At 41.3% G+C, this 13,664-nt stretch overlaps 1 protein-coding gene across 10 annotated transcripts in view; it reads right to left on the reverse strand.

Moving 5' to 3' along the window:
• The window catches only part of FAM13A (family with sequence similarity 13 member A), a 239,073-nt gene that overhangs the window by 68,187 nt on the left and 157,222 nt on the right, over window positions 1-13,664 (reverse strand). For all 10 annotated transcript variants that reach the window (XM_032767562.2, XM_032767545.2, XM_075066152.1 and 7 more), the window contains one exon: window positions 2,950-2,991. In XM_032767562.2, coding sequence (XP_032623453.1) covers window positions 2,950-2,991 — 42 coding nt within the window. The remainder of the gene's footprint in view (window positions 1-2,949; window positions 2,992-13,664) is intronic.

The raw sequence follows: 13,664 nt of genomic DNA on the forward strand, positions 1-13,664 counted from the left end.
CAAAATTACGTTGAGTGTAATGGCGGGCAGAATCGCCTGCACTACAGGTACATTGTTCAAATTGTTGTTTTTTAATTTTTTTTTTGTTTTTGCCAACCTCATAAAGAGGAAATCACGCATGTTAAATAAGCATGAGGCGCGACAGACCTGAACTTCTAGGACAAGCAATCGCCGGTAAGGTTTTCCTTTTCTTTTATTATTGCAATATTCATATTGCAAGGTATTCAATACAGCACTGCTGAGCAAATGAACTACATCTTCTTGATCAGGCTTACTTGAATTGTATTCTCCCCCCAGTTTCCAATAAAATCCCCCAAAGATGGATTTTTTATTAGTATATTTTAATAATAGCGGGTTAAGAACAGTTTTGATTCACAATAACCTGTGGAACATCATTTAAGTACTAATTCTTGCCCTTCTTTTTGTTTGAAGTAAGCTCAAGGAAAATAAAGTTGTTTCTCACTAGTCATGGACTATGAAATAGAGAATCAAGTAAAAGAGTTTAATAGAAACATTATGACATTTGCAAAAGTGATAGAATGTTCTGCTGGTTGGCAGAAGCCAAGTATTACGTAGCATTTGGAATACGAACAGCTCTTGTTCACATCCAACCAGCCTGTTACATAATGGTCTGCATGAAATTACTGTACTACAGTACAAACCCAGAAACAACTATACCCCTAGCAACCCACATCCCTATGTATTTAAATTAATTATTCAACTGTTGCATCACATGAATAAGGCTGCAGACTACGTAAGCTTGGTTAACAGCAAACCAGGGCAAATAAAATGGAGCACCAGACAGACTTATGCACTGATTCAAAGGGCTCCCCCGGCCCCTTGCATGGAACAAAGTTGATTACAATACGTCATCTGCTTCCCTGTAGCAGCAACAAAAATGGTATAAGTCACATGGGAAAATCTGACAGCCACCACAGGAGCTCTAAACTGAAAAAGCACCAGCCGCTGCCCAGCCAGCGCTGGCTCCCATGCCAAATCACCTCCACCTGGCACCCCAGCCTAACATTTACACATTTCTGATGTATGACAAACAACAGCAAGAGTTACAAGCTGTAGGTTTTATTTACCAGTAATTGCTTCTCAGTGTTGTTACAAACGAAACAAGCTAGGCAGGAGGGCTGATATCACAAGGTGTGCTACTCTCTCCTTGTTCTTATTTGCCATTTCTTCAAACTACTTATTGGCTCTCATTTAGTCCTCTTCAAATTTGCAAAGTATATCTTCCCATTCCCTTAGGAGTCACCCTCCTTCAGAGCTCTCTCATCCATTCCCATTAAAGCCAAACCTATACTTAAGAGATCACTTGAATCTTTCTAATTTCCTCCTCCTAAGAAATACTGTTCCTCTAATCCCACAGAGTCCATCCTTCCCTCTAATAGGCTTCTTGATTCTTCATCAATAACTCCACTCAAACCATGCATCCTAATCTCTCTTGATCACTCCAGCTCAACTGACATTTTTCTGCTCTAAGGGAAGTCTCAGCTCTCACTAGGTCCCAAATCAAGAATGCACTTAGGCATGTATTTACTCCATCCCTCTTCAGAAAAGTACAGGCTTAAGAGCTTTCCTGAATAGGGATGCTTTCATGAGTTTGATCTTAAAGAAATATACACTTTATTTTTAACAGAAAGGAAACCTGAAGGAAAACAGTATGGTACATAATTAGTAAGAGTCCTTATTATATTTCCTCCACCTACCACAACCTCCAGGGTTAGTTAGAAGGAAGTATATCTGTTTCAATTTTTGTCCAATGATCTTTTATTTTTAGTTACTGTTGTAACAATATCTACAAGGAATTGTCTATTTTAGAGTAAAAATAAAACACAGCATTAAGGCGTAATACAGAAATGAAAATGCAATGAGATGTGGGGAAGCTGCATAGCATGGATACTACAGATCTTACTTACATCTTCATTAATGATCTGGGAGGTGAAACGAACAGCATGTTAATGTAAATTTGCAGATGATGCTAAAGTGGGTAGAGTTGCAAACACCAGGAAGGATAGAGAGACAACAATAAATGAAACTAAAGAGGTTGGAAATATGGGTAGAATATGAGATTCCACAAGGAAAAATGTAAGATAAGGAAAAATAATCTGGAACATGTACACTAAATGGGAGAGAGAAATATGGGAATCAGTAATTCTGACAGAGAGCTAGGAGTGAAGTTTCTAGGCAACAACTAAAAGGAGAAGGGGGAAATACAGTGAGAGTCCACCAGTATTCGAGAGTAAACATCAAAGAGGGAGGGGAATTATTCAACGGGGTAGACAGAGGCATAGCTTGGAGTGATGGGCTGAAATTGTAGGCTACCTAGCAACCTGCAAATGTATCTCCACTGCTATGACAATCAATAAACCACCCCCTAAACACAACTTTCAAGCTCTCCGAGTCCTACACAAGCCTCTCTCTCATACAGACAGATGGTCACTCCCCTCCGAACAGGCATGTCTGGAGGTGAGGCATTTTCTTCTTTTCCTGCACTGCCTTCCTCCAATAGCAGGAAAGCTGCTGCTGCATGGCTGCTAACTTTCAATCAGATTTCTGGGGCAGTGTAACTATGTGCTGTCTCTTACTCAGGGCTTGTGGCAAAGCTGCCATTGAGCTTGTACAGTAGGAGTTGTTTATAATGAGTACTATCTAATGAATGAAGTTATGTAATCAACATGAAAATCAAGTTCATCTGCTAACTGAAAAGTTTACCAGTCTGATGTTAAATCAAACCCCACGCCCACAAGCTTTCAATCTTTTTACATCTCAGAGGATTCACCCACCCCACTGGCTGCTGAGGTGATCATGACAGTAAACAATAATCTCAGACTTGATTAGAGACTGTTGGCACATTTCTGGCATCATCCCCGACATTATGTTAAAATATCAAGGCCTTCCCACACAGAGAAACCAACCAAAAGGAGGAGGAGTAAATACCTCAAATAGAAGGGTGACATGGGCCGCTCATCTTCTTGGGAACTAAAAATAAAACACATTTTTGAAGTTAGTATGTAGTTCTGTTGTTTATTTGCAAGTTAATTTGTAGCAAAACATTTGCTCTTTCAAAAATAAGATAAAAATAGAACACCATGTGTCTGGCCCAGAGGCTATATTTAATGCATGTATTTTGTTCTACAATAATTCATGGAAGAGAATTTTAAATTATAGTCCTCAAAGTCATGAAATCCCAACTAATTTGCCAGTGATCATGAATGTGGAACAATCTGCTCTAGAACTGTCCAGAGTCACTGCAGTTCTGCAGCACTTCAGGGATTATTCCCATAGCAACAATATAGAAATTCTGCCAACAGAATAACAGGGCCTTTTGCTTCGTGCAATACCAGATTTGAATAAACTGCTAGTAAAGGTAAACAGAAAAGCTTCTGTTAAACAAGGAAGATCATTTAAAAACATTTAAGATGCCAATTTAGTAACTAACTATGCATAGAGTGAAAAATTCCTGGTTTGATTCACCATGCAATATGCTGGTTTTACTCTACTTAAATGAAACTGAGTTGCACTGGTATAAAACTGGAGTGGCACAGAGGTGAGTCAGGCCTGAATAAAACTCAATCATTTAAAAAATAAATATAGATGAAAAAAAGCAGTTCCTCCTTGACTTGAGTCCACTGAGTCCCTGATTTGAGATTACTGGCCAAATTCAGCCCAGGTCCAACTCCACTGATTGCAGGGCTGTGTTGACAATTAGAATCAATTTAACACGAAAGGATTCTCCTCTCTGAAGTGTTGTTCAGCGTTTTGCCTTTGTATTATTTAAAGGCCCGTTTGTTCTAGCGCCCTGATTCTACTTACATTCACACATGTTCTTAATTTTCATGCTGCGAATAGTCCAAGTTAATAGGACTATTCACAACAGTAAAGTGAAGCACTCAAGTGTTTGTAGGATCAGGGCCTAGAAGTCTAATTGTGTCAGGGAACAGTTAGAAGTGTTTACCTGTTTACTATTTTAGTGTGGAAAAAAAGATTAGAGATTCATGTCAAGGAACTGTGTTGCAGTCTAGGTCATACCTAGTCAAGATACTGAACAGCAATTCAGTGTTCCCACTTCAGGAGTGGGATCTCCAGATTCTAAAGCAGATTGAACAGTGCAGGAAATACTGTTTCTGGTATTATCAACCCCTATCCACAGATTGTAACACCCTCCTCCAACACGGTTATATGATCATCTCCTAGCCGCCATACAAACTCAGTGTTAGAACACAAACTTCTCTAATGAAGCCATACAAAAATAAATATTATGGTCAGATGCGTAGGGTAGATAGATACTTAGATTGTAAATCTTTGGGGCAAGAAGCTTGCCTTACTTTATACGCATATAGGACATGATCCAAAGCCCACTGAAATCAGTGAAAGTCTTTCCAATGTCATCACTGAGCTGTGAATCAGGCCCATAAAGAGCTGTGTAAATTTGGGGGTCTGTATAAATTATTTTACACAAAATAAATAATCATAGTAACAGATTTGAGAAACTCCTGTGCACTAGAAACAGAGAATTTTTAGTCTTTTCATTGTTTCAGAAGCTTGATGTCAGGAGATCACAACCAGGACATGGGTGGTCATGTCCAATGGTCAGAGCCAGGGGTGGCCAGGCCTTGAAGTTAGTGTGGAGCCAGAGTCAAGAATCAAGACCTCGGGACACACCCGGGAGCATGGCTGGGAAGCAGAAGATGAATGCCACAGCCAAAGGGTGAGCCAGAGATATGGCCAAGAAGCAGAGCCAGGGGAGTCAAGGATGGAGAAGGGCAGGAATTGAAGTGGGCACAAGAACTGACTGGGCAAGAACAGGCACAGGAAGCAGGACCATGGAATGTGTTGAGCAGCCAAGCAAGCTCTGGCTGCTGCTGGGTTAAGTAGTAGCTTAGCTATACCCCTCACCCAGTGAGGAAGTGCAGTCAACCAGGCAGCCCCTGCCAGCTGTGCCCAGTGTGTGGCCAGGAGACTGATCCTGCTGCAGCGGCTCCCTGACACTTCAAATGTCATTAGCTCTTGAGAGGGAAATACAGAATCGTGGACTTCGGTCTTATCAGATAAATCAAGAGGGAAACTGATTTTGTTATATGAAAAGTACAGCTAATGTTTACATTTACACACGGCTGGCCTAAAACTGCTTACACTGAGTTAATTGAGTTTGATTTCATTGCAGTCAGGGTAAGCTCCCACGGCTTTAATGGGAGCAGAACTAGGCCAGAACTGAGGACTAGCAAAATACCTACCCCAATTCCATGACTGGTCTGAGTTGTTAAACAGTGTAAATTTGCACATTTACAAACGTATCTTGGTATATATCTTTAAGAACAGAGTAAAAGTGAAAAGAAAGTCTCTGTGGATTCGTTGGTATAGGGCCAAATACCGTACTCTGACATACATCAGCAACTCCCTGTGGAATCAAACGGAAGCTGTTTGAGCATCCAAGAGCTGAACTTGACCCAGAGCCAGCTACATACAGCTTTCGTAAGCAAAATCTGCCTTGGGTTGTATTTACTGACTCTAGCCAATGCAATTACAGCCCCACCATAACGAACACCAAATGTATCCATAAACAATTAAAAAACCAGAATGAAATCAAGCCAGCATAGACAGTGTACTACAAGCTTGTTTCTGCATTATCCTCTTCATCCCCCACTGAAGCGCAAGTAAGGGAAATGTCCAGACAAGATGACAGATACTGGTGTCACTAGATATTAAATAATCTTTATGATGAAATGACAGCTCCATTCTCTGAGAAAACACCTGTGTTTTTAGGTTCCTCAGCGGTCTAGAATTCTCAGGCGACACAAAATACCACTGAGAAGGGAATGGAGGCTACTGCTGAAGTTATGAGATCTGGCAAAACCCATGACTCCTCCTCTGTTGTGCACCACCAATGACTCTGTAGCATTCCCCTTCGTCTAACTGATCCAACAATTCAACCATCCATGAAAATTTTGTTGTTCATTTCCATAGATTAGTTCTACATTGCTTGGGCAAGATTATGCTCGGTTTTATATGGGTGAGCAAGGCTCAGGGAGAGGGGGAAGAGAGGGTAGGTGCAGTGGTTCCCCCACCTCCTGCACTGGCTGGTTCAGCTGTTCCTGTAAAGGGGAGCACATGATGCATTTTTCAGAGGTGCTGTGTACTCAGGCTCCTCTGTGCTAACTGTGTCAAGCAGCTTAGTTATCAACTCTGTGTTTAAGGTGGGAATAACAGCAGGTCCCAGGAGTGCTGAGAGCAATAGTTAGGGCTTGCAGAGTACTCTGCAGAATTAAGAGAGTCATGTAAGTGCCAATCATTATTCTTATTGCTTTGCAGAAGACAAACTACAGCGTGTGTGTACATAATACACTCTACGAAGACAAGCGTTTATAACAGAAAGAAGCTAATCACAACAGCATACGCAGTCCTTGTGTGTGTATATTAATCTGTGGCACATTCTTTATTAAATCAATACAGTTTATTATGATTCATAAGGCCAGAGGCAGAGTTTCCATCATTTACTCATTTCACTTCAACAACATAACAGCTTTACTTGTAGTCTGAATACCAGTACAGTCTATGGTCTAAGCAGAACGCAAATAACAAAGCTGAAGTGCCGAACAATCCACAGTGCTGTCAGAATTTCTAGACATCAGCGTAATTTGGAATGACAATATAAAATGCCTTTCTGTATAGAACAGACATCAACTTCATCACAACCACACACATTGTCTTCCCGTATCTTAGGGCTACTAGTTAGTTCCCAGGTCACAGAAAACATTACGACGACATTAAAAAGGTCACAATGATTTTCTTATATAGATATCCACTCTAGATTTTTTGATGGGTTTGTTGGAGTGGTAGCATTAGTAGAAGTTGCTGTTTGTTTCAGTTATCATATTTTCATTTGATTGCTAGTAAAATTAGTACATTATGAGTTCCATTTAACAAGTTTTATATGTACACAAACATATTCACCACTAGATATTTTTGCAAAGTAAACCAGAAGAAAAACTATCCTGACAGCATTAGTCGCAGGGTGGGGGGGGGGGAACATTTCATTTACCTCACAGACTTATGAATTTTCACAGGCTAAATAATAACTTATAAAGCATTTAAACTGTCTACACCCAGCAGCACTAACATACAGACACCTCTAGATGAATGGTGGCAACTTATCATGTCACAGCACCTTCACAAGGAGAGGGGAAGACTTTGGACAGGAACACTGGTGTTACCCTAACCTTACGAAGTATGCTATGGTGCTTTGATATCCACAAAGAGCAGGTTCTCTCCATTTCTAAGATCTATTCCAAAAAGCACCTCCTCCCCCTGACAAGTGCATGTTAGGCCACGTCTACACTACGGGATAATATCAAATTAGCTAAAATCGGTTTTATAAAACTGATATTATAAATTCAATTTCATGCGGCCACACTAGGCACAGTAATTCGGCGTTGTGCGTCCATGGTCCGAGGCTAACGTCGATTTCTGAAGCGTTGCATTGTGGGAGCTCTTCGCCGTAGCATCCCATAGTTCCCGCAGTCTCCCCACGCCCTTGGATCGGGTTGATCATTCTTGTCGCAGTGTATCTGGTGTAAATGTCGTCAGTCATTCCGTTCCAGCTGGGGAAACATCAGCTCGAAACAATCTCTTTCACGCCGCTTTTTCCCTGGACTGCCCTGGCAGACGCCATTAGCACGTCAACCATGAGCATGCCGACTCCAGCTTTTTTTTATTTCCAGCACCATATGTGCTACTGGATGCCGGCGGACGAGGGCGATACTCCGGCGCTACACAGCAGCATTCACTTGCTTTCCAAATGATATCAGAGATTGTTACCGGTCGTTCGTGTTACCATTTCTACTGCCGGAAAAACTTGGCACTGATGAAGACAGGTTATCTCTCCTCCTCTGTACTGTTCGCGCTGTGATCATGAAGTGCCCCTGCTGAATCGGCCCATGGTCAGGGCGCAACGCCAAAAGCAAAATTGGGATTGGACTCACTTTGGGACTGAGTCAAGTCTTCCCTTTATGGTTTCTAAAAATAGAGGTCAGTCCTGCCTTAGAATAAGGGCAGGTGGTAGAGACAGTGTATTCAGAGCACAGCTGCTCTCGCGTGTCTAGTATTCACAGGGGGTGCCCCATGCAACAAAACCCCACCGTTGCTTCCTTCCTCCCCCAACCTTCCTTGGGATACCGTGGCACGCTGTCCTGCCCAATTTGTTCATGAAGTAATAAAGAACGCAGGAATAAGAACAGCTGAGTGTTTATTGACATAAAAGGACGGGGAGGCAGTCCTGGCGCGACGAATAGTCCAGGCAGGACCTTAAGGGGTGTGGAGAGGAGCCCAGCAGCTGCGGCTGATTGACATCCAGGCGTACCAGAATCTTTTCTTTACAAAGAAAGGGAGGGGAATGAAGCCTCCAGTTCTATGATGAAAGCTGGTTAATTAGCCGCTTCTGTCCTATCCTACTGGGAGTACAACGCCAATGTTGCCGTCATATGCTCACATGTTAGATATTCATTCGGGAACGGTTACTAGTCCTATTGCACCGTCTACCACCGGGAGAGGAGGAGAGGGGAGAGGAGCGGATCACTGCTCTGACTGCTGCAGCATCGCGTCTCACCAGCAGCCATCATAACAGTTAGCGGGTGACATATGAATAGTCAAGAAATGATTTCGTTTTCCCTTTTCTTTTCACGTGGGGGGGGGGGGGGGAGAACTAGGAGCGTCCCTGAACCCACCAGACACTGGTTTGAACCAAGACGATTGGAGCTCAAGCCAAGAATGCAATACTTTTTCAAGGCACTGCTGTGGACTGGGGGGTAGCTGGAGTCTCAGTACCCCCTCCATCCAATGAGCGTCCATCTTGGAGTCTCTGGCTTCCCGTGACGCTTGTCCTCAGCCGCTGTGTATCCTGGAGAATTTTTTATTCAAACGCTTGTGGCATTTCATCTTCTTTAGTAACGTAGCTCAAATATAAACAGCTTTGTCTCCCCATACAGCGATCAGATCTAGTATCTCCCGTACGGTCCATGCTGGAGCTTTTTGATTCGGAGACTGCCATCACCACCCGTGACTGAATCAGACTCCTGCTGGGCAACAGGAATTGTAACTTCAAAAGTTTGCGGGGCTTTTCCTGTTTACCTGCCCGCGGCATCCGAGTTCAGATTGCTGTCTCAGAGCGGTCAGTGTGCACTGATGGGATACCGCCCGGGCCATGACGTCGAGTTTCCGTCCACACTAACCGTAGATACCGACTATGGTAATATCGAAATTTTAGCGCTACTCCTCTCATCGGGGAGGAGTACAGAAATCGATTTAAAGAGCCCTTTATATCGATATAAAGGGCATTGTAGTGTGGACGGGTACAGCGTTAAATCGATTTAACGCTCTTTAAATCGATTTAAACGCGTAGTGTAGACCAGGCCTCAGTCACTCGATCTACTGCACACTGGAAGGTTGAAGACCTGTGTAAACCATGCTCAGATTTGAACCACTGGTTCCATGTAATCTAGGCATTCCCAAAATCGGATGTGAGACCATCAAGCCCCCTGAAAATCCAAATAAAATTCCCATATATAAATTATTACATTTTTTAATTTAAAACTACATTTTGTAGCCTGCTGCTGTAAGGTAACACTTTGTTTATACAAACACACAAATTGTAGTACGAGTAGAATTGGGAGCATCATACAAGAGCTTTTAAACTAATTTCTACCTACTTTAATGTTTTGAAAAATTAGATGCAAGATATAACAAACAAACCAATAAGCAATATGATTTAAACCATAAAGGGTTATCTTCCAGTCATTATGCCATAAAAGTAGGATGGTAATGCATTTAAAAGTATTTTGCACAAGACTCCTTTACTGCCAGCGATACTAAAGATGTTTCCTCAAAGAAAGATCGCTGACTGGCACAGTGAAACATTTTGTTCAGAGGGATCTATCATTGATGACACACAGCAAAAAAAGAGTTCCTCACCCTGCAACCTTTCAGAACACAGCCACGAACAAAATGCTTGAAGTCCTTAAGAAATCTTAAACATTTAAGTGGACTGCACCATGTACTAGGAATTCGACAAGGACCTTTTCAGAAAGAAAGGATTACTTAGCACTTAACACAGTAAAACCAAGTCAACTGCCTGCACAGCGGTAGAATGAGTGAGCAATTCTAAAAAGTTAATTTCTGGTACTTTCTAGACTTCTATAGTCCTCAGCAGAATATTCACCCATTAGAACCTGCTAGTCCTTCTGTAAACTACAGAACACACGCAGAAAATAGTAACTATTGGGGTTTCGGTTGTAAATTATGATTTTCCACTCCTACCTCCCTGTTAAACGTTATACACTATTTATAGCCACAAGGCACTGAATATATGTGGGGAAGGGAGAAGTGATTTAAATTAATAGTTGTCTGTTCAGCTGCCATTCACTGGCACGGCTAAACAGTTGACTGGGGAGCAGAGTGGACTAACTTTGCTCCAGACATTTATATGTTTCCTACAATTAGGATTTTGAAAGACATGCATGGTACTTTCAGCCAATCCTTCAAAAGGAGGCAGTTTCTCACTCACCCCTCAGCAACATCTAAATCCTGACCATGTCCCTTGCTGCTAAAAAAACATAAAATAATAATCTCAATGCATTTATCGTTAGTTGTCCTTGCTGCTAAAGAAATGTTGCAATTCCTGTCTCTTACTGAGCTGATGAAAAAAATCTTATTTGAAAGACTGGGAGAATGCCAGTAATGTTCCCTAGCTGGTGTAACACCTAATAGGAGACACGATCTTTAAGCAAATATTTTCCTTATGGAAAACACACAAAACATTATCCATAAAAAATAAAACAAGACAATATTTAACGCAATAACATCAGTGATGTCTGAACTGTTTATTGATACACTGTCATAATCCAAACAAACAAAAATACCCTTGCGCTATATTTAGCCAGCCACTGGCAGGAGCTGTGCCTTGCAGGTAACACACTGTAAGGGATGTATTCATGAATTATGACTCCGTTCAAGTCAAAAGAGGGTTATTGTTTTTTCCAAAAAAACTGACACAAACACAGGACAACTCTGTGTGTGTGTGTGTGTGTGTGTGTGTACACACCTAAATTTCTGAATGCTTATAAAACACAGAGCCGTGCCACTCCTTTCCCTAAGCCTTTGTAAGGGTGGACTGCATTGGCTCCCCAAAGATGTTCCCACCATCATATGGCAAGTTCTTAAGGTTCCACTGTGCCTCTGGCTGAAGGCCAAACATTCACAGCCAATGCATATGTGAGCATCTATCCTGGAAGCTATTTCCCTTCCTTTTGCAACATGGTCATTATGAGTAGGCTGTACTTGCTGCGGGCCTGAGTTCATGCTCTCAGTGAAGAGTACTTTTTTTTTTTTTCTTAAATATTCCTCATATTTCTTGTTAGATAAAATAAGAGAACAGGCGAGCCTTTCCCAGAGCTCGAGCTAATTCTTGTCCATTTGGACTGATAGTCTTTAATGAGGGTAACCAATACTGAGGACTGATAAACTTTTCATCCTAGGATATCCCAGAATCCTGACCCCAGGATGCCAAATGGCCAATCTTGTCCTTGGCTGCAGCTTTCCACAACCACACCCTTGTCAGAAACGCAGCTTTACAAAGGTACAAAGACTGGGAAGGACCTTTATTTTAATCCTTCATTTGTTTTAAATTAGAATAGTTCAAAATGTACTTTGACTGAAAGGTCAGTGTTTTGCACTGGAGACAAAGAAGCTAGACATCAGCAGGGTATGCTACTCAGCCAAGGTCATGTTTTCCTTCGGCTGTGCCATAGACTGCATGTTTGTTCTGTCCCCAAAAGTTAGATAAAAATAAGGGCTCTCCTTTCCTCTCCATTGCATTTCAAAAAGCTATTCTGGACTGCAAAGTAAATCAATTTATTTTTTGTCACAACACTCTCTTAATGGAAATACACTGTTGTTGCTACTTTTAATATGGACAAACGGAGAAGCCACGGAAAAGCCAATGGTATCAGTTTACCACTGGTATCTATGCTAAAACAGGTTTTGTTATTTTGGGCTCAACTGGCAGATCTGCTATTCTGAGACCAAAAAGGCATCACAGTCTAGTTTTCTTCCTTTCATTCAGAATGAGCGTGTCAGGCTAATCTACATGTGTAAGAGACAGCAACACTTTTCTTTCGCAAAAGATTTTAGTGGCACTTTTTGGTTTTGCTTATTTTGATATTCAATACTTATAAATCTCTGTAGAATATTTCGTAATGAAGTTATTGGACACAAACAGTTCTCACAAAAAAGCCGGTATCTTATGGTATGGTAGTATTTTGCATCGACTGTATACGTCTTCCCCGCAGATTCTTCAGCACTCCATTATTTTTTAAAGCCGATGTGGTTTGAGTGAAAGGTGAAAGATTGAAATACCTGATTCATTTTTATTGCCTGTGATTTCTTAACATCACAACTGTTCCCTTGTACTCCCCTCCTCCACAACCCTGGGCGAAAGGGAAGGATTGCTAATGAGAAATATTATCAGGCTATTTCAGGTTCTTTGAAGAGAAGAAACTGCAGACTAAAAACATTAGCAACAATACCGAGGTAGGTGATGGAGAAAAAAGAAAGGAGAAGGCATAATAACTAGTAGAAATAAAATCCAGCTTCCTTTATGCAAATAAGAGGAAACAAGTTTAACTTAATGTTGTAACACAGCTGTTTCAGCACACTGAGTGGTCACCATTAAAAAAAAAAAATCAACATTTACTTCAGTTATTAAGAGATACCATTGTGATTTCCTACTTTAATTACAGAGGGGGTGCTGTGGCATTTTAGAAACCACTGTATAGTAACTGTTGGCATGTCCTGACTTTTTTTAAACAGAGACCAGTGCTCTTCATTAGTTCTGTGGATGCCCTAAAGATCAACTTTCATATCTAGCAAATTTCAGAAAGATTTTATGTCTGTAGCACTTGTCTTCCCAATGGCCTCAATGCAGTAAAGTACTTAAGGACGTGTATAACTTTAAGCATGTCAGCAGTCCTACTGAAGTCAAGTTCGGCAAATAAGCACTTTTGCTGACTGGGGCCTACGCAACAAAGCATTAGACGGCTATTCTATAACAGTTATCTTTCTTCTGAACTTATGACACATATATAATCTAAAATGCCCTTAATATTTCAGCGACCAGCTTGGCATTGACTTAGGAATCTCCTACTCCATGTTCCACAAAACCCGAGCTTTTCTCTCAAGGTGTCTCATCCAAGGGTTGACCCAAGTAGACCCTGCCTTAACTTGTAAGATTATGGCTTGGGTAGAGGAGGGGTATGACTGCAGGCTGTGAGGAAGGCAGGATGACCTCTTAGTATGAGATTTCCATATTAGATATCAACGTGGGTAAGCTTCTATGTTGATTAAAGCACTGATTTATCTGGCATTAAAAAAATGGCCAATTTTATAATAATAAACAGAGAAATGTGCAGGATCAGTATGTCATGCCACTGAGAAGGTCTTACTAGCTAACCTATGTCTCAACAACAAGACTCAGACATCAGTACCAAGTCTATAATGGGAAGTCATTCTCTTTTAACCCTAGAGAAAGCCACTATACAGTATATGCACGTATCATTTAAACCACTACTAAGTATCTACATGTGCACTGCCTCAATAATATACAC

The sequence above is a fragment of the Chelonoidis abingdonii genome, chromosome 5 (assembly GCF_003597395.2).
Source record: "Chelonoidis abingdonii isolate Lonesome George chromosome 5, CheloAbing_2.0, whole genome shotgun sequence".
Classification (NCBI taxonomy): Eukaryota; Metazoa; Chordata; order Testudines; family Testudinidae; genus Chelonoidis; species Chelonoidis abingdonii.